Raw genomic sequence first — 22,130 nt, 5'->3', positions numbered from 1 at the left:
AAGTAGTGAGGTAGTTCCTGGGTTCAATATCCATTCAGGAATCGAAGGCAGAGGGGAAGAAGTTGTTCCTGAATTGTTGAGTGCGTTCCCCCCCCCCCACCCCGCCATGCAAAACTTAAACGATTCATTTGTAAACTGAACTTAATTTTTATGAGGCGCAGTTGCTAATGGTCGAGCTGTCACTCACCCCTCATTAGAAAAATCCTCCCGTTGGCGCATCCCTGCCGCAGTCCATTGGCGTTCGCTTTGTCCCTGGGAGGAGCCGACGTCTGGATGGGGGGGTTTTGCGATTCTTTGGGGGGGGGGGTACGCGTTGCCTGCTCCCGACTAGTTGTGCCGGAGTTACCGTCATTCACATGTCGAGTGTTCTGTCAGTGGACACGGCGAGGCTGAGCGCCCGGCGAGGCCTCACGAGGCGGCCACCTGTCTCAGCGTGGAGCCCTTCCAACCCATGCCTTCACCATGAGCTGTCTGGATATTATGTACCATCCGTACGGCACACGCCCTCATAGTCCGGCGCAGTGTACACAGGTGGGACAGCAGCTCGGGCAGCGCGCCGTTCGACTGCTCATTCCCGTTACCACAGCGGTCTCTTGCCAGGAGTATTTAGTTACTAGGTGAGGCAGTTGGAGTATGCTCGATTCCTGTTAGGTAAGATCCACTGGGATTGAACTGAAAACCAGCAGATCGTGGGTCCGCCCGGCCAGCGGTTGCAATCTGGCACTTTAACCGGTCATTTCTGTTTTAAAGCCTCAGTTTTAAAAAGCTGCTTGGCATAGGTGAACTCGTGGTGTCGCCGCTCTCGGGATCGGACGCCCACTCCTCATATCTCCCCTGATCCCGGGAGGAGCCAAGACTGTCCGGTTACCATCCGCAAGTTGTTGCCCCGTTGTGACTTACCTCCTGCAATCGGACTGGAAGTTAAATTTTAGTTTTAAGAAGTCCAATTCCTGTTTTTTTTTCCATTTCACTCTTTGAAAGATGCCCCCTTGTTGCGTCAGTTTACACGGATCATTGCTTTTGAACGAGGAAATCTCCTCTCCCCGTTCCTGCGTGAATGGCGCACAGTTTGACAGGAGTCTTGTGATTTGTACCGAAATCCTGTATATGTGTGTGTATATTGCAAACTGATGAGTGGGTTCGTAGCCAGCCTTTAACTGCGTCGGGGAGGGATTAACGCCAGAATAAGCGCCCCTACCTCTGTATATATCCCAGCGGCGCGGTCAAAGCCTGTGCCCGAGGGGGAGATCCCTCTTGCTGTCCCGTCCTGCTACTTGGAATGTAAAAGTTGAACCAGTAACATAGCGGAGAAACATTTTTCCAATCGGATTGAATGCTTATTAAAGCGCAGGGTCGGCGTTAACAGTGCAACTGGTATAATTCGGTTTCAAGTATGTACCCCGCGTTTCGCTGCGTCCGAGATTTCCTTGTTAAGCATCTTGAAGTTTGCCACTGGTGAGTGGTGGCCGGTGGAGCCGAGTTTGCAGAGGTCAGTCCGCCGTGGGCCGTGTCTTCCAGCCCGGCCACTCTAACGCCCCGCTGTCTAAACTCTTCCAGACTTTCGCGGGTCACTCACGAGTGCACGGAGGGTCGATGGACGTCGGTGAGCGTCACAGCCCCGCTCCGAGTGAAGAGGATGCCGTGAGGGAGAAGGAGAGACCCGAGGCGGAGTACATCAACTCCAAGTGCGTCTTGTTCACTTACCTCAACGGGGACATCAGCGCTTTAGTGGACGAGCATTTCAGCCGAGCTTTGAGGAACTACAGTCCGGAGAGCGGGAGCAGCAAAGCTGGGAAAGGGAGCCCGGGATCGTCAGGTACCGTCTGACCCGATGCCCCGTCCACTGGGGCAATTTATTGCTTTTCCTACCATTTGGGCCGTTGGGTACAGAATCAGGTTTAAAACCACTGACATATTTTGTGAAATTTGTTGTTTGCGGCAGCAATACACAAAAAAGAAACCCTATAAATTACAATAGAAAATATTTCGGAGGTACAACACCGAGCCAACGAGCCCGGGGCAGCCCAATAAGACCAATTGACCTGCAAACCCTAGTGTCTTTGGAACGTGGCAGGGAACCGGAGCGCCCGGAGGGAACACGCGTGGTCACGGGAAGAATGAACGAACTCCTTACAGGCAGCGGTGGGAATTGAACCCGGTTCTCTGGCGCTGTGATAGCGTTACGCAAACGGCTGCTATAATTAGGTGAAGTAGAGCCAACAAAAACAGCGCCCTGTTCAAGGATCGGTTCAGAAATTTAACATTGGCGAGGAAGAAGCTGTTAGGGAAACGTTGGATGTGTGTCCTGCTCCGTGCCTCTTCTCTAATGGTTGTATTGAGAAGAGGGCTGGCTCCCAGAATAATTCTATCCACCCATCTCCTTCCCCCAGCAAACCATTCTGTCCAGGGGTTCCCAACCTGGGGTCCACAGACCCCTTGCTTAATGGTATTGGTCCATGGCATAAAAAGGTTTGGGAACCTCTGAGAGGGGAATTCCAGGGCTGATGAAAGGTCTCATCTTTAAACTCACTGCCTGTTACACCACTGGCATTCAGGGCAACAGTGAAGGCCCTCCATCTCTGTCCTTGGGTCACACAAACATAGACAGGTTCTTCAGTCCTGATGAAGGGTCTCAGCCCGAAACGTCGACAGCGCTTCTCCCTATAGATGCTGCCTGGCCTGCTGCGTTCCACCAGCATTTTGTGCAGGTTCTTCATTGCTGTTCCAGTAATAATTTTGTTTGACCCAGAGCTGAACCCCTGAACCTGGAGGAGCGGTGGACCACTCTAAGTCTGGCCTCTACCCTTTGACCTGTTTGGCATGGGTGACCCTACCAAGAGCCAAAGCATAAAGCCCTGACTCCAGCCAACGTAGCTCTCCAGGTCAGTGAGGCATGCAAGCCTCCAAACCCTACGAGAAGGTTGTGGTCCTCCTGGAGGCTCATCTTTAGATGTCCACTGTTTAGTCCCCTCCGTAGACCTGGCTGAGTCGCTCCAGTATTGTGTCTGTGTGTGTGTGCGTGTTGCTCAACATCTCCAACATCTGCAGAACCTCCTGACCCTTTCTCTTTCCTTCCCATCAATTGCCCCTTGGATTCCACCACTCATCAACACACTGGGAGGCAATTCACAGGAGCTAATGAACCCACCAGCGCCCAGCATTGTTGGAGTGAGAGAAGAAACCCAAGTGTCACATGCAAACTCCACATAGCCAGCACCCTCCACACAGGATTGAACCTGTGTCACTGGAGCAGTGGGGTAACATCTGTGTAAATATATTTATTAATTTATTTATTGAGATACAGTGCAGAATAAGTCCTTTGAGTCACGCCACCTAACAATCCCCTGATTTAATCCTAGCCTAATCTTGGGACAATTTACCTACCAATTGGACCAATTAACCTACCCACCGATATGTTTTTGGACCATGGGAGGAAACCAGAGCACCCGGAGGAAACCCACACGGTCACAGAGAGAACGTACAAACTCCTTACAGGCTGTGGCGGGAATTGAACCCCGGTCACCCGTGCTGTAAAGCACACAAAATGCCGGAGGAACTCAGCAGGCCAGGCAGCATCTATGGAAAAGAGTACTGTCGATGTTTCCAGCCAAGACCCTTTGGGAGGACTGGAGAAAGAAAGATGAGGAGTCAGAGTAAAAGAGTGGGGGGAGGGGGAGGGAGAAACACAAGGTGATAGGTCAAACTGGGAGGAGTGGAAGGGCAGAGTAAAGAGTTGGGAAGTTGTTTGGTGAAAGAGATACAGAGCTAGAGAAGGGGTGATCTAATAGGAGAGGACAGACGGCAATGGATGAAAGAGGAAGGGTGAGGAGTGCCAAAAGGAGGTGATGTGTGGGCAAGGAGATAAGGTGAGAGAGGGAAATGGGAATGGGAAATAGAAGAGGGGCGGGAGGGGGGATTAGTGGAAGTTCAAGAAATCAATGTTCATGCCATACATCATCCTTCCCAGTTTCATCTATCACCTTGTATTTCTCCCTCCCCCCCCCCCCTCCCTTTGACTCCTCATCTATTTTTCTCCAGTCCTGTTGAGGGGCCTCAGCCTGAAATGTTGACTGGACTCGTTTCCACAGAAGCTGCCTGGCCTGCTGGGTTTAGTGTGTGTTGTTCAGATTTCCAGCATCTGCAGATTTTCCCTTGTTTGCACTGTCAAGTACTGTACTAATTACTACGCTACCATGCTGCCCTGTTAGCAGGGTAAATTATCCCCAAACAATCTCTTCCCTTCACCCGCCCTACCCCCAGAAGCTGCTAGACGCAAACCCACTGAGTTCCTCCAGCGGGTTGTATCTTGCCTCAGGTCTCAGCATCTGCAGTCTCTTGTGTGTCCACCTAGAAACCATGACTGTTCTGCTGAAAAGAACATTGGTGTAGTTTCTCTCCACACGCTGCCTGACCAGTTGTGCATTTTCTACTTTGATGGCAAGTTTTCTCTTCAGGGCAAAGCAGGATGAGATGTGACTTGGAAGAGGTGTTCAAGATGATAAGAGGCACAGATCAAGTGGATAGGCAGAGACTTTTTCCCTGGGCAAACAAGGGCGCGTAATCTTATGGTGACTGGAATAAAGTATGGGGAGTGGGAGATGTCAGAGTTGGGTTTTTTACACAGAGTGGTATGTGCACCAGGTTTGGTGGTAGAAGCATATACTATAGGGCGATTTAAGAAACTCTTATGGAAGCACATGGATAATAGAAAAATGGAGGCCTACAAAGGAGGGAAGGGAAGGGTTAGATCAGGAGTTCCCAACCTGGAATCCACGGACCCCTGGGGATCCATAACATAAAACAGGTTGGGAACCCCTGCATTAGATTGATCTTAGAGTAGGCAGGTCTCCTCCACCACGACTCCATTTGTGACATTTACCGGGAGCATTGTAGATGAAGTACTTGAAGCATTGCTGAGGATCCCACAATCTCTTCAGCCCACTACCATCCAGAAAGCATCAGGACTAGGACTGCCAGACTGGGTAACAGCTTCTTCCCTCAGGCTGTGAGACTGATGAATGCCCTGCCACCTCAGAAGTCCCGCCACTAGGACAGCGAGCTGTTTACAGCTTACCTGTGTTGCACTTTACCACTTTTAAAATACATTTTATTAACTTATTTATGGTAATATTTTGGTTTATATGCTGTGTGTGTGATAAGTGTTTTGTGAGTGTTTCGTGGTCCAGAGTAACATTATTTCGTGAGCTTGGGTATATGTGTAGTAAGTTAACAATAAGTTTGAACTTCAAGAAGTCAGCACAACATAATGGGCCGAAAGGCCTGTACTGCTCTATGTTCTATGATTATTTTCTGTTTTGCCCCTAAGTATGGAATTCTAGACAAGTTCACTGTCATCTAAAATTATCATTCTAAGCATCATTTACTGGGGGTGGATTCTGGGAACACCACAAGTTCAGAAAAAAAACAGTTCATTAAAGCTTTTCTTGGAAACTCAAATTATTGCGACGGACAGGGAGTGGGAGAGGGGGTGTATGAGAAGTGTACCCAGACTTACAGTAAGGATTGATGGTTGCGTAATCATTGTGAAGAAAGGAGGCAGACTTTGACAATATTTCTAGATGTATGGTAATCTCAATTCTCTCAAGGATATCAAACATTTATAACAAGTGGATTTGTACTTTCCTTGAGCTTTTCTCACTACTACTCGCAGGGAGGAGGTACGGGAGACTGCAGACACACCCCTAATGTTTAAATAACAGCTTCTTCCCCTCCTTCATCAGATTCCTGAACAGTGACTATCCCCTCTAGTTTTGTTCACATTTTGCAGTACTTATTTAATTAATTAGATATATTCCTTATTAAAATTTACAGTCATTTCTATATCTTGCACTCTGCTGCTGTCACAGAACCACAAATTTCACGACACAGGGCAGCACGGTAGCTTAGGGGTTAGTACAACGCTTTGCAGTGCCTGCGACCTGGGTTCAATTCCCACCCTGCCTGTAAGGAGTTTCTATGTTCTCCCCGTGAACACTGCAGTTGCCTCCAACACTCCAAAGACAAACCAGTTCACAGATTAATTGGTCACTGTAAACTGTCCCATGATTATGCTGGGATTAAATTGGGGGATTGTTGTGCAGCATGGCTTGAGTTGCTGGAAGGACCAATTCTACTCTATCTGTAAGTAATAAGTAAGTAATACTAAGGCTGATTCTAAAACAGATTGACTTGTATATCATGAAATTTGTTGCTTTGCACAGCAGTATGGGGTGTCCAGGGAGGGGTAGCACCTCTGGTGAAGGGTTTTCTCATACCCATTCTAAACCGCTCACTCGCTTTTGATCATCACTGAACAGTCAGCTCTCACCTGTGGCTCCAAGTTGCTGTCTACCCTGGTACACAGTTTTGAGAGGCGGGACAAACCAGGTGAGGGTAGCCAGTGAGTTAGGGACATGCCTGTCCCAGCATACGAAGTCAGCTTCGGCCGACTGGGTGGATGAGAACTACAGTGGGATCCGAAGGCCAGGAAGGCAATACTGCAAGACTCCGTAGAGAGCGAAGAGCACGACAAGGCACAGGAGACATCATGCTCGTCCACTGCAACCAGGGATGACCCCCGTACGTGACACTTATTTGTACCACTGGACCCGGAGTTCTCAAGAGCGTGGAACTGCCCCAGTGCAACGGCTTTTCCACTTTAAAAAACCCTTCTGCACAGGTTTCCTGCTGTTTTAGGACACAATGGGCAACCACCAAGGTGCAAAAACATTTTTAAAAATTATGAATAAATAGTGCAAAACAAAAAATATCAAGTTAATGCAGTTGTCATTTTCTATGGGGGATGCCGTAGATGTCCTGATACAGGTTCTGAATGGACATTGAGCCAACCCAAGAGTACTATTTATGCTCTCTTCTCACTTCCCCCTGGATTCCCTCCTCCTTCCCTTTCTCCTATGGTCCACTCTCCACTCCTATCAAATTCCTTCTTCTCTGGCCCTCGACCTTTCCCACCCGCCTGGCTTCATCTATCACCTTCTAGCTTGTCCTCCTTCCCCTCCTGCCCACCTTTTATTCTGGCATCCTTCCCCCTTACTTCTCAGTCCTGAGGAAGGGTTTTGGCCTGGAACATCAACTGTTTATTCACGTGACCTGTCGAGTTCACTCAGCACTTTTGTGTGTGTTGCTTTGGATTTCCAACATTGGCAGAAGTTCACTTGTGTGTGTTTATATATTTTTTTGAATTGTAATTTATGGTATTTTTATGTATTAAATTACACTACTGCTGAAAACCAACAAATTTCACAACATATGTCAGTGGTGCTATGCCTGATGCTGATTCTGAAAAGTTAAGCTCCATGATTAAGATGATATAACAACTTATTCCCAGAAATCGGGAACCCTAAAAGAATTTTGCCCCCATTGGAATGTTTTTTTTCATGAAATGTGTAATGTATCAAAAGCAGAATCCCATCTGTGCCCCCAACAACAACCGTGCAAGTACCACCTTTCATTGTATGAGGGGTGATTGATAAGTTTGTGGCCTAAGGTAGAAGGAGTCGATTTTAGAAAACCTAGCAGATTTATTTTTCAACATAGTCCCCTCCTACATTTACACACTTAGTCCAGCGGTCGTGGAGCATACGGATCTTTGACCTCCAGAAAGTGTCCACAGGTGGGTGATTGATAAGTTTGTGGCCGAAGGTAAAAGGAGATGAGTTATTAACTTCAAACTTTCTGCATAAGTTTCCCAGTTTCTTCAGCAGTTTCTTTGTTGCTCCAGATTGTTTGGTTGTTGTGATGTTGCCTTTCTGGGGGCTTGCTGTGCTTCTATTCTGCAAGATTGTCAATAATTTGCAGATTCAGTTGATGATGAGGAAGGCAAATGTGAGGTTAGCATTCATTTCGAGAGGACTAGAATATAGAAGTTAAAGTTAAAGGCTGTCCTGAGCCTTAGAGGCTCATCAGGCTGGTGCTTATGCCAGTTTCCATGGCGTGAAGCAACTGAGAGTACAAGACTCCCCCCCACTCTCCCGGATAGGACGGCAGTCTATCGCGAGGTTAACCCCCAGCATTTTACCGGTACCCATTTTCAGCTGGGTGGACTGGAGCAACGTGTGGTTAAGTGCCTTGCTCAAGGACACACACGCTACCCTGGCTGGGGCTCGAACTCACAACCTCCAGATCACTAGTCCAACACCTTAGCCACTTGGCCACGCACCACAAGAATATAAAATCAAGGATGTAATGTTGAGGCCTTATAAGGCTCTGGTGAGGCCTCATTGGAGTATTGTGACCAGTTTTGGGCCCCTTATCTAAGAAAGGATATGTTGATATTGGAGATAGTTCAAAGGAGGTTGACAGAAATAATTGAAAGGCTTGTCACATAAGGACCGATAGATGGCTCTGGTGTGTACTCCTTGGGATTCAGAAGAATGAGGGGGGGTATCTCATTGAAACCTATCTATTGTTGAAAGGCCTCGATAGGGTGGACGTGGAGAGGATGCTTTCTATGCTGGGGGAGTCTAAGACCAGAGGACACGGCCTCAGAATAGAGGGACATCCATTTCGAACAGAGCTGAAGAGGAATTCCTTTAGCCACAGAACAGTGAATCCATGGAATTCATCCCCAGGTCATAGGGTACATTTAAGACAGAGGTTGATAGATTCTTGATTAGTCAGGGCATGAAGGGATACGGGGAGAAGGCAGAAGATTGTAGCTGAGAGGGAAATAGATCTGCCATGATGAAATGGCTGAGCAGAATCAATGGGCCAAATGGCCTAATTCTGCTCCTACAGTGCCTGGGAAAAATATTCAACCCCCAGCCCTTTGATCATATAATGAATGTTACATCCAGGGATTTTGATCCAATTTAACTGTTTATTTGTGAATCACATGCTCCTTTTCTTGCAGTAGAGCCACAAAACACAGGGAAAATTGTAAAACATGGAAAACTAAAAATTCAAAAACTGAAATGTCAGCGGTTCAAAAGTATTCATCCCCCTTTAATCAGTACTTAGTTGACCCACCTCTTGCAGCTGTTACAGCCGGTAGTCTTTTCGTATTAGCCTCTTATTAGCTTTGTGCAATGTGATGCAGCAAGATTTGCCCATTCCTCCTTCCAAAATTGCTCATGATGTGCCAGGTTAGTCGGGGAGTGACAAGGGACGGCAATCTTGAGTTCCTGCTGGAGACGTTCGATCGAGTTAAGGTCAGGACTCTGACTGGGCTGCTCAAGGACATCAATTCTCTTCATTTGAAGCCACTCCATGGTTGCTTTTGGCAGTGAGCTTTGGGCTGTCTCCTGCTGAAAGACCAACGTCCGCCCCAGTTTAAACTGCTTGGCAGAGACTTGCAGGGTTTTATCCAGCATTTATCTTCCCATCAAGCCTGACCAGATTTCCAGTTCCTGCTGCTGAAGAGCATCCCCATAGCATGATGCTACCTCCACCACACTTTACAGTAGGGATGGGTTGCCTGGCTGATGTGCAATATTAGATTTGCACCACACATACCGCTTAGTGTTAAGACCAAAAAGTTCTTCTTCAGTTTCATCCAACCACAAAACCTTCTTCCACATCTTCGCAGTATCTTCTTAGTGACACTTTGCAAAGTCATTAGGGGGCAAGAAGATCCTTTTTAAAAAAAAAGCCAGGGCGTCTTTCTTGCCATTCTTCCATAATTACCCTTTTTGTCCAAGGCCTTAGAGATTGTGGAGCCATGAACTTCATCTCCAGTTGCAGCCACTGACTTCTGCAGCTTACTCAGAGTCACTGTTGGCATTAGAGTAGCCCCTCTTACAAATGCTATTCTTCTCTGGCAACTGAGTTTAGAATGACAGCCTGACCTAGGTAGTGTGGCTGTGTATATTCAATGCATTTGTGATGGTCTTATACCTTTCCCCAGATTTATGCTTCTCTATTATCATTTCCCTGACTTTTCCTGAATGCTTTTTTATCTTCATTTTGGTTTGGTCTGTTGAAAATCTATCACACTGTTGGACCTTACAGAGAGAGGTGGTATTTGTTCTTATGAATTCATTGAAAACAGGTGATCCTCCAATTTTGTACATCAACAGACTGGGTGAGTTGGTAAGGTAATACTGTATATTGCACGTGAGGAAAGTTAGTGTAGTAGTTACAAAGAGGATGAATACCTTTTCAGCCTCACAATTTTGATTTTTAATTTTCAGTAAATTGTGAACAGGTTTTGGAAAGATTCTTTTGATTTGACATGATCCAAAATATTTTATAAATTAGTGCAAGAAATCCTACTTAAATATATTTTAAATTCAGAAAATGAGATAGTAAAATATGAAAATAGTTGTTGGAGCTTAACACTTTATCTTACAGTCTTATCGTCAATACCTCATTGGCCATCAAGTGCTCTGGGATGACATAAGGCTGTGAGAACCGCTACGGAAACTCAGGGTCCATGTTCAAGACCAGCTTTTTATGAAAAATGTGAGGATTTTGACCCTCTACCAATCAATAACTTGACCCTGGCATTTTCAAACAACTGTGTCCCTTGGACAAGTAATCCCCACATTAGAATTGTCCAAGAGATGGTTGAAGTTGCCAAACCATGCCATAGTAATGCTGTCGATGTCAGTTTCTTTACAATGATTACATAACAAGCAGTCCTTACTGGAAGTTTAATATTCTTCTTTAAATTACAAAGAAAATCATATATAAAGACATCATATTCGAGTCTTGAACTAAATAGCAGTCACAACCCCTCAACCATCAGGCTGTTGAACACAAGAGGATATCTACATTCACTTGCCCTATCGTTGAGATGTTCCCACAACTAATGGACTCTCTTTCAAGTTACTCTACTGTAGATTTGCTGAATATGCCACCAGAAAATGAATCTCAGAGTTGACATATATGGTGACATATATGTAATCTGACAATAAAATTTACTTTGAACTCTTGAATCTTGATAGCCCTAATCACAATGATTTACCAACACTGCCCACTTCAATGTCATTGAATTAAAATAGTTTTTGTTCTACCCCTATCTCACCTACCTGTCACCTCATCTAGTGCTCTCCATTCTTCCCTTTCTCCTATGGTCCACTCTCCTCTCCTACCAGGTTCCTTCCTCTCCAGGTCTTTACCTTTCCCACCCACCTGGCTTCACCTACCACCTTCTAGCTATCCTCCTCCCCGTCCCCCACCTTTCTATTCTCGCATCTCCCCCTTCCTGGAGAAAGGTCTTGGCGTGAAACATCGACTGTTTATTCATTTCTGTCGATGCTGCTCGACCTGCTGAATTCCTTCAGCATTTTGTATGTATTGTTCTGTGTTCTTCCTTGTAAAATATTGTGTTTGATTATTTTTTCTTGTGAATGCTGCTTATCCGATGCAGTGTGCCAGTGGGTTTCTAATTGTTCCTGTGCACACGTATACTTGTACGTAGAGTATCGAACTAATATCGGTTCCCTAGTAAATAGTAAGAACACTTGTCTTCATGATCTAGTGCAACCTTTTTTATGCCATGAACTTCTACCATTAACCAAGGGGTCTATGGACCCCAGGCTGGGATTCCCTGACTTCTAGCACCTTATTGTCTACCAGCATTGCACTTTATCAGCAACTGATGCACTTTATTCTTCAATCAAAGGAGGTTCAAACCTTTAAACCTTCAAAGGAGTTTCATGAAAATAATTCCATGATTGAAGGACTTGTCATAGGAAGAGTGTTTTATGGCCCTGGGTCTCTAATCACTGGAATTCAGAAGAATGAAAGGTGATCTCATTGAAACCTATTGAATGTTGAAAGGCCTCAATAGAGTGGATGTAGACTTGATGTTTCCTATGGTATGACAGTCTAGGACCAGAGGTCACAGCCTCAGAATAGACGGGTGTCTACTTCTTAAGCCAGAGGGTGGTGAATCTATGGAATTTGTTGCCACAGGTGGCTGTGGAGGCAAAGTCATTGGGTATATTAAAGGCAGAGGTTGATAGATTCTTGATTAATCAAGGCATGAAGGGATTCAGGGAGAAGGGAGGAGATTGGGGCTGAGAGAGAAAATGGATCATCTGTAACAAAATAATGGGGCAGACTCAATGGGCCAAATGGCCTAATTCTTCTTCTATGTCATACTCTATTATTATTTTTCTTTGTGACATCTCAATGCACGATGAAATGAATTGATATGTATGGTCAGAGTGCAAGATAAGCTTTTCACTGTGCCTTGCTAGCTGTGACTACAATAAACCAATACCAATAATATTTCCATATGAGGGACCTAATCTTCCAGGTGTGGTGCTGGAGGCAGGTCCATTATTGACTTTTTAAGAGAATCCTAGATAGACAAAAGGTCGTGGATTCAGCCCAGTACATCATGAGTAAAGCCCTCCCAACCGCGGAGCACATCTACATGAAACACTGTCATAGGGAAACTGCAAACATCATCAGAGATCCTCACCACCCAGGTCATGCTTTCTTCTTACTGCTGGCATCAAGGTAGAAGGTACAAGAGGCTCAGGACTTGCACCACCAAGTTCAAAAACAGTCACTACCCCTCAGCCATCATGCTCCTGAATAAAAGGGGTTAGCTACACTCACCTGCCCGTCATTGAGATATTCCCACAACCAAAGATCTCATCTTAAGGACTCTTTATCTCATTATCTCATGTTCTCATTATTTATTGCTATTTGCTTAAATTTGTATTTGCACAGTTTGTTGTCTTCTGCTCTCCGGTTGATCTTTTATTAATCCTGTTATAGTTACTATTCTATAGATTTGCTGAGTATGCCCGCAGGAAAATGAATCTCAGAGTTGGATATGGTGACATATGTGTACTTTAATAATACATTTATTTTGAACTTTGGATGCTTAGATGAAATAAAAATTGAGGATACAGTACTATGGAAAAATCTTAGGCATAAATATATAGCTGGGGTTGCCCATATCATATAACATAGCACATAATGATGATGATAAAGCTAGGGTGCAGAAGATTTTTGCACAGTGTTGTAGTTATCATTTTATGTATTGCTCTGTACTGCTGACACAAAAAGAAACAAACTTCATGACCTATGTGAGTGATAATAAATCTGATTCTAATGTGGGTCTCTATTGTGGACTAAGAAGAGAAGCATAGTTGGGAAAAGGGAAAGGGAGAGGGGAGGGAGCGGTAAGCACCAGTGAGACATTCTGTAATGATCAATAAACCGATTGTTTGGAATCAAATGACCTTTTCTGGTGCCTCAGGGCTGGGTGAGTCTGCCACTCACGCCATACCCCCACACTCACACCCCTTCTCTGCCAAAAGTACCACACCCTCCTGGGCTGCTCCACCCTCACCATTCCCAACAGCCTTTCCTTCCGCCAGATTTACAAACTTGCTCTCCGCTCCACATTGACAAAGTTCAAAGTAAATTATATTATCAGAGTACGTACTTGCCACCACATACAACCCTGGAATTCGTTTTCCTGCGGGCATACTCTACAAATCTATAGAGTCGTAACTATAAACAGGATCAATGAAAGATCAACCAGAGTGCAGAAGACAACAAACTGTGCAAATGCTAATATAAATAGATATCAATAAATAAGGAAAACATGAGGTAATGAGAGAAAAAGTCCTTAAGGTGAGATCATTGGTTGTGGAAACATCTCAATGGATGGGCAAGTGAGTGTAGTTAGCCCCTTTTAGAACAGTACCGTGCAAAAGTCTTAGGTGCTTTTGCTCAGTTCTGAATGCAGGAAGGAAGGGTTAGATTGATCAGTTAAAAGATCAGTGGAACATTGTGGGGACCAAGGGCCTGTACGTTTCAATGTTCAAATGGTTAAATCAGTGAAGAGGTAACTCAGTTCATTTATATATCTCATTGTTCTTAGTGCTGAGAAATGTCTAGTCATCAGATTTAATTTATCAACATCCCTAATCAGGTAGTTATGTTCAATAATATGCCCTTCTAAATATAACGCATGTTTCCAGAAGTGATTTTATCTTGAAACTTAGTTGACCTTGCAGTGGCTGCGGATACTAACTAATAATAGGATCCTCGCTCACTAGTTCTATTTCGGTCACTAAACTGGTTAACGCTTATAGTGTCTTACATTCCATTGGTACTCGAGTCTCACTGCAGCAGGAAATCCGCTATGTCGCTATCAGGGAATCTTAGAAAATGTATGACATGGAGAGGAAATTCAGCAGTTCTTTGAATGCACAAGTTAGGAGCAAGTGGAAGTTGCTTAGCTCCTCGAATCTGTTCAAACCTTCAATAAGGTTGCTTTCTTCTTGAGCCAATCACCCCTACTGGGGCATAAGCCGCTGACATCAGCTGGCCAGAGTCCTCTATCCTGGGCTGAAGTTTGATTGGCCCCCGTGGCTTCCACTTTCACCGCATGACCTCATACATCTTCTAGGCAAAGATCCTTCCTCTCCCGAGGATGACGTCTTTGGGGCTTCTGTAGCTCTGGGTGTTTACGGGATGGGTTTGCCAGCCCCAGCTACTTCTCCCACCGCTGGGCTTGGGACCATCCAAGGTGAGCTTTCAAAAAGATTGGAATCACTTTTAAACATAAGGTTCCTGCCCACTGCTGGCAACCATTTACCATCCTGCTTATCATAATCCCACCTGAGAATTATTCACATACTCAAGCCTTGCGAGGGAGATACGAGTTCCTCGTGGCTTTCCTCAGGGCAGAAGCTCACGTCATCTCATCTCTGACCAACTGGAAATGTCATCCCCAGGTCCATCCTTCATGGGGTCCTTCAGGATATGGTAAAAAAGATTTTTTTTAAAAAAATTAAAAGTTAGCTCTATTTGTCACTTCAAAACATGGAGTGAAATGCATCATTTTTGTGTCAATGACCAACACATTTGAAAGATTGTGCATTGAATTGTGTACCTTTGGAATGTAAAGCACTAGCAACTCTTTACAGTGTTGGGAAGTGTACGGCCATGCACTTTGGTAGAAGAAATATTAAGTGTAGGCTACTTTCAACATGGAGAGAAAATCCGAAAATACGAGTTGCAAAGGGACTTGGGAGTCGTCGTGCAGGACTCCATGAAGATTAATTTGCAGGTTGAGTCGGTGGTGAGGAAAGGCAAATCCAATAATGGCATTCAATTTGAGAGGACTAGAATACCAAAGCAGTGTTGAGGCTTTATAAGCCACTGGTGAGGCCTCAGTTGAGGATTGTGGGCAGTTTTGGATCCCTTATCTTAGAAAGAATGTGATGACATCGGAAAAGGTTCAAAGGGGATTTGCAAAAATGATTCCAGAATTGAAAGGCTGGTAATTTGAGGAGTGTTTCACGGCTCTGGACTTCTACTCAATGGAATGCAGAAGAATGAGAGGCGATCTGATTGAAGCCTCTCAAATACTGAAAGGCCTCGATAGAGTGGATTTGGAGAGGATGTTTCATATGGTGAGGGAGTCTAAAACCAGAGAATACAGACTCAGAAGAGAGGAGCAGCCTTTTAGAATGAAGATGAGGAGGAATTTCTTTAGCCAGAGAGTAGTGAACCCGGTCCAATTGCCACCAGCATGTAACTTGTTGCACCAGAAGTCCTAACACACTAGATAAGGAACACCTATCATTCTTTCCCGAGACTGCATTTTGGCAAATCAGATCATTTGGCTGCACTCCTACTACCTAAAGAGCAAGGCTCCCGAGATCAGACAACTAAGAGGTGGTCACGGGAGGCAGAGGAATGGTTACATGATTGCCTTGAAGTCAGTGGTCTGGGCCATGTTTGAGAACACATCTGAGGACCTGAATGACTACACCAGGGTTGTTACAAACTTTATTAAAACAGCTGTGGATGAGAGAGTCCCCACAAAATCATTCAATGCTTTCCCCAATCAGAAGCCCTAGATGAATGATGAAATCTGGAACCTGCTGAGAGCCAGATCAGAGGCATTCAAGTTTGGAGATCAAGAATGTTACAAGAGGTGCAAGTTATTGTCATGGCTATCCCTCGAGGTCGAGGATGATGGTCTTCATTCCATTTCCACAGAGCGAAGACACTTGCGTGAGTATTTGTTTAACATGCACTTGATGTTGCACTCCAAGAAGCACACGATACTTCACAAATCAACCAACTGATTCCAATGGCATGGAAACCACGACGATTGGAGCTGACGGATTTGTTGCAGCCTTCATCCAACTTCACATCCATTGAGTTCGAAGTAACTTGGTCCGCCTGTTCCACCGTTGAGGTCTTGGACCTCACCCTCAACCTTACCGCCATGGGTGACCCTACCAGGAGCATAGCTCCAGACGGCATCACTCTCGGGATCTCAGGACCACACAAGCTTCTCCAAGGTGACAATCCACAGAGAAGAAGAGGTGAAAGTATGATCTCTGGAAAGCTATCTCTCAGCTGAAGTGGAGATTCTGGACTAGACTGGAATCAACGAGGGACGCTCGACAGCTCTGTTAGGATTTGAATGCTATAACCTCCTATGAAGTTAAATCCTGCAACATAGGGCACAACAGAGTTTCCCTCAATGCCTCAATGCCTCCTCTGCTCGCTTTGATCATCCAAACAGGGAGAAACCATTGTGCACACATAACTCTGAATGATCTTTTGGTCTCAGTATCTGAAGATGACGTGTGGGCTGCCTACAAGAGAGTGAATCCAAGGAAAGCATCCAGTCCAGATGGAATACCTGGCCGAGTACTGAAGACCTGTGCCGACCAGCTGGCTGGTGTATTCTCGGACATCTTCATCCTCTCACTCCAACAATGTGTGAATGTGTGGTACCCACCTACTTCAAGCAGACTTCAGTCGTGCCAGTGCCCAGGAAAAGATGGTAAACTGTATGAATGACTATCGCCCAGTGGCTCTTGCATCCACAGTGATGAAGTGTTTTGAGAGGCTGGTGTTGAAGCATATCAGCTCCTGTCTGAATGGTGACTTGGGTCTGCTCCAATTTGCCTACCAAAGCAACAGGTCTACAGCAGATGCTGTCTTGTTGGCTCTTTAAACAACCCTAGAACATCTGGACAGCAAAGATGCATACATCAGGATGCTCCTTATCGAGTACAGCTTGGCATTTAACACCATCATCCCCTCAAAAGTAAACTCCAAGACCTGGCCCTCAATATCCTTTGTGCAATTGGATCATGGATTTCCTCACTTGTAGACACCAGTCAATTCAGATTTGGCAAAAATATCTCCTCCACATGCGAAGTAAAAGCATTTCAGGATGTATATTGTATACACTTCTCTGACATTAAATTAGACCTTTGAACAATCTCCATCAACACAGAAGTATTGCAGGTATGTGTACTTAGAGCCCTGCTCTACTCACTTTACACCTATGACTGTGTGGCTAAGTACAGCTCCAACAACATATACAAGTTTACTGATCACACCACTGTTGTGGGCCGTATCAAAGGTGGTGATGAATCAGCATACAGGAGGGAGATTGAAAATGTGGCTGAGTTGCGTAATAACAACAGCCTCTCACTCAATGTCAATAAGACCAAGGAACTGATGGTAGACTTCAGGTGAGGGAAACCAGAGGTCCATGAACCAGTAATCATCGAAGCGACTTTAAATTCCTGGGTGTCACTATCTCAGAGGACCTGTCCTGGACCACTCATTTAAATATAATTGTGATGAAAGCACAACAGTGCCTCTGCTTCCTTAGGAGTCTGCAGAAATTCAACATGTCATCAAAAACCTTTGCAAACTTCTATTGATGTATCATGGAAAGTGAGCTGACTGGCTGCATTGTGACCTGGTACGGGAACACCAATGCCTTTAAGTGGAATATACTACAAAAGATAGTGGATTCAGCCCAGTCCATCATGGGTAAAGCCCACCCAACCATTGAGCACATCTACACGAAACATTGCTGCAGGAAAGCAATATCCATCATCAAAGATCCTCACCACCCAGGCCATGCTCCTTTCTGGCTGCTGCCATTGGTTAGAAGGTACAAGAGCGTCAGGACTTAGAAACCAGCTTCAAGAACAGTTACTACCCAACACCCATCAGGTTCTTGAACAAAAGGGGAAAACTACACTCATTTAATGACTCTTTTCATCTTGTTATTTCATGCTCGTTATTTATTCCTATTTATTTATTATCTACATTTGTAGTTTGTTTACAGTTCCTGATGTTCACAGTTACTGTTCTATAGATTTGCTACATAAACCTGCAGGAAAAAATGTCAGGGTTGTATGTGGTGTATTTTGATAATAAATTTACTTTGAACATTGAACTTTGAATCTGTGGACTTCATTGTCACAAGCAGCTGGGAAGGTCCAATCATTGGGTATATTTAGGGCAGAGGTCAATAGATTAGACAGGGTATGAATGGATACAGAGAGAAGGCAAGAGATTGGGACACGGATCAGCCACAATGAAATGGCAGAGCAGACTCGATGGGCTGAGTTGTCACCAATTTCAGATATGGCCCAAGTGCGGAATGAGAGACACTGAAGCAGGTCGATCGATTACAGACTTTAATGCGAACAGTGTTAAAGGGAAATAAAACAATAAACGCTAGGCCAATCAGGGCCGTTAACTAAAACTCTCAAACGGAAAATGAAGCCGACACTGCGGCTGAAAAGAACAACTGAGAATTAAATGAATACCGCTAGTCTTCAGAGTCAGTTGACTCGACAATTTCTCAGGCAAGGAGGAATGCAGGCAGCGAAGTTTTGCTATGTTCAAGTCTTGACAAATACTCCAACGGAATGAATAGAGTTAAATATTATCACAGTGAAATAATAATTAGCTGACACATGCATATTCACGAGCACAATTGCCAAATCTGCTGCACTGCCAAATCCGTGGCTGTGACATGAATGGCCTAATTCTGCTCCTATATCTTATGATCTTATGGTTTAAGTATTACAGTGCTGAGAAGTTGTGGCTCTTTGTCTTTTTTATTGACCCTCTTGTCTGCATTTTATTTCAGAACAATAATTTGTTGATCAATCTCCAAGAAAGTGAGAGAAATAGACAGCACGGTAGCGTAGTGGTCAGCGTGCTTTACGGTTCAGGCGACCTGGGTTCAATTCCCGCCGCTGTCTGTAAAGAGTTTGTACTTTCTCAATATGACCCTGTGGATTTTCTCCAGTTGCTCCGGTTTCCTCCCACAGTTCACAGACGTACCGGTTAGTAGGTTAATTGGTCACTGTAAATTGTCCCATAGCTTGGCCAGATTAAATCAGTGGTTGCTGGTCAGTGAGGACCGAAGGGCTGGAAGGGGCTGTTCCACACTATATCTCAGTAAATAACAGAAGGGTTTTTTAACTGATATACATTGTGAAATTTGATGCTTTGTGGCAGCATACAAATTACTCTGGTAAAATAAAAATAACTGAATAGTGCAGTTCAGAAATTTGATGGCAGAAGGGAAGAAGCTGCTTTGAAAACATCACGTGTGGGTCTTCAGGCTCCAGTACCTCCTCCCCAATGGTAATAGTAGAAGAGGACAATTGTAATAATAAGAGATGGTGAGACGTGAAGTATAGATTACCTGTTCTATTCCCCACTCTGGCCTCTTGCCTCTTCTCACCTGCCTGTCACCTCCCCCTGAGTCCCCTCCTCTACTGGTCCACTCTCCTCTCCTAACAGATTCCTTTCTTCTCCAGCCCTTGACCTTTCCCACCCACCTGGCTTCACCCATCACCTTCCTGCTGGCCTCCTTCCCCTCACCCACCCACTTCTTTTATTCTGGCATCTTCTCCCTTTCCTTTCCAGTCCTGAAGAAGGGTCTCGGCCTGAGATGTAGCCTGTTTATTCATTTCCATAGACGCTGCCTGACCTGCTGAGCTCCTCCAGCGTTTTGTGTCTGTTGCTCCTGACTTGCAGTGTCTGTAGAATTTCTTGTGTTTAAAAAACTTTTTCTAAAAAAGTTTTGTAGTTCCAAAGTATTAAACTAATTGAAAGAAAATCAAGGGATCTGGGAGATAATTCATGTACATTAACTTTTTTTTACTTTAAGCAAGGCAGTCATATGACATGGTGGTGTGATAACGTACGCCATTCACATACTTTTACACATTGCTCTTAGTGAATGATTTAAACAACAAACTAGTGCATAGGGAGGCAGTACAAATCAGATCTGTTATCACTGACTTTGATTATGTAAAATTTGTTGCTTTGTAACAGTATTACAGTGTTTGGGGTAGCACATCTGTTGAAAGGGCTTGATGTCGTGTCCATTTTGGGACAGATCACTCAACTTTGGTCCCCATTGTACACCACTTCAACGGTTAGGCTAAACCAGGTAAGGGTAACCAGCAGGCCTCATACCCTAGTGAAGATAGGGACATGCCTGTCCTTGAATGCGGGGTCAGCTCCAGCGGACTTGGTAGATGAGATCTACAGTGAGATCCAGTGGCCAGGAAGGCAGTAGAACAATGCTCCATGGAGAGTGAAGGGAGCGACGAGGCATAGAACATGTCACCGACATCCATTGCAACCAAGGAAGACCCCAGTTTGTGACTCTTGATCGTACCTCTGGACCTAGACGTCTGAGGTCGAAGGAGTGGAACTGCCCCAGTGCAACGGTTTTTCCACTTTGAAAACTCTCCACTCTTGCTTTCTGTCATCGTCTGACACCCAGTGGACAACCACCACCACAGTGCAAAGACATAAAATTATGATAAAATTCAAACGTAAGTAGTACAAGAAAAGGAATCACAAGGTTGTGTTCAGAAATCTAATGACAGAAGGGAAGAAGCTGTTACTGAATTGCTGAGCGTGGGTCTTCAAGATACTGTGCCACCTCCCGAAAGATAGTAATGAGAAGAGGACGTGTCATGAGTGGTGAGGGTCTTTCAAGATGAATGAGGTACCACCACTCGAAGATGTCCTCAATGGTGGTGATGTTTAAATTAATGGATATTTAATTTTTAAGTGGTGACCAAGGAACATGAGTTTGAGGAATTGATAGTGGTAAGTAAGGAGATAGCAAATGAAACAAATATGTATTCAGCATCAGATTTTATTTGAAAGGATATATGTAACATTCAAGAAATAAATCTGTAAATCTGGAATTGGAAAGAAAGGAGGAAATTGGAATAATTACCATCACCTGTAATGTGGCACTGAGCAAATTGTAGTGATTGTTGGCTGACTCATCAGTGGGTACCGATGGATTTCATCTATGAGTCTTAAGGAGCTTGTAAGATGGTTGAAGTATTGATTTTAATTATTCAGAATTCTCAGGGTTATACATGGTGACATATATGGGCTTTGATAATAAATCTCCTGGTGGTAGAGTGGAAATACGTCTCTACCAAAGGAGGTGTAAGGTGCTCCTTCCCTCCGCTGGCCTGCAGGTTGCCTTTAGGCAAGGTGTAGCACCTGCTCAGCGCTCCCCCTCCCCCCCCGAATCAGGGTCACATGAAGCCATAGGAGCTGATGGTGGATGGTCGGTGCACATCACAAGTCCTGATTATGCAACCATTGACACCGGGCAGACAACCTCAGAAGAGTATTAGTAATGGGTTGGGGAGGAGAGGGTCTCCTGTCTTTAAGTACACTGCCCAGAAGTAGGCAATGGCAAATCACATCCTGTAGAAAAAATTGCCAAGATCAATCGTGGTCACGGAAAGGCCATGATCGCCCAGGTCAATATGACATGGTACATAACAAACGAACGATAATAAATGTACATTGAACTTTAATGTCGCTGAATGGCCAACATGGATCAAGTGGCTTTCTATTGCTTCTGATTAATATGTTTGCAACCTCGATGATGGGGCTTGGAGTTACATTCAAAGCTAGACCTTCCGCCTGAAGTTTTAAACTTTGTTTCACTTTCCTCAAACTTTGCTCCCTGTCCTGCTGAGTCTATTTAGCGTTTTTTGTTCTTATCACTAATGTTGAGGCTGTGACCCCCCTGCTTCTAGAGGCCCAAATCAGTGCAACGTCTACGTTAGGAATTCCCAACATGGGATCCATGGACCCCTCCATTAATGGTAGGGGTCCATGGCATTAAAAAAATGTTTGGGAACCCATGGTGTACATCCATCCTGTCAGGATTTTTTTTTTCATTTTGGGTAGCACAGTGGTATAGTTGCTAGTGCTTCACTTTGCAGAACCAACGATCTCTGATTGGAGTTCGATTTCACCACAGCATTGCAGGAGTTTGTACATTCTCCCCGTGACTGCATGGGCTTCTCTTGGGTCTTCTGGGTCCCTTCCTTATTTCAAGGACGTACCAGTTA

General features: G+C 44.7%; 1 protein-coding gene across 4 annotated transcripts in view; it reads left to right on the top strand.

Annotated features, from left to right (window-relative positions):
• Positions 1 to 343: 343 nt before the first annotated feature.
• LOC132380763 (transcription cofactor vestigial-like protein 2) overlaps positions 344 to 22,130 on the top strand; it is a 35,965-nt gene continuing 14,178 nt past the window's right edge. Inside the window, exons 1-2 of one of the 4 annotated variants that reach the window (XM_059949748.1) lie at positions 344 to 531; positions 1,558 to 1,816. In XM_059949748.1, the coding sequence (XP_059805731.1) occupies positions 463 to 531; positions 1,558 to 1,816 (328 nt within the window). In that variant the 5' untranslated portion in view covers positions 344 to 462. The other 3 variants (XM_059949749.1, XM_059949751.1, XM_059949750.1) reach the window with 3 other exon arrangements.

Source organism: Hypanus sabinus, chromosome 24 (assembly GCF_030144855.1).
Source record: "Hypanus sabinus isolate sHypSab1 chromosome 24, sHypSab1.hap1, whole genome shotgun sequence".
NCBI classification, from domain to species: Eukaryota; Metazoa; Chordata; class Chondrichthyes; order Myliobatiformes; family Dasyatidae; genus Hypanus; species Hypanus sabinus.
This window is presented reverse-complemented; position numbering and strand designations above follow the sequence as displayed.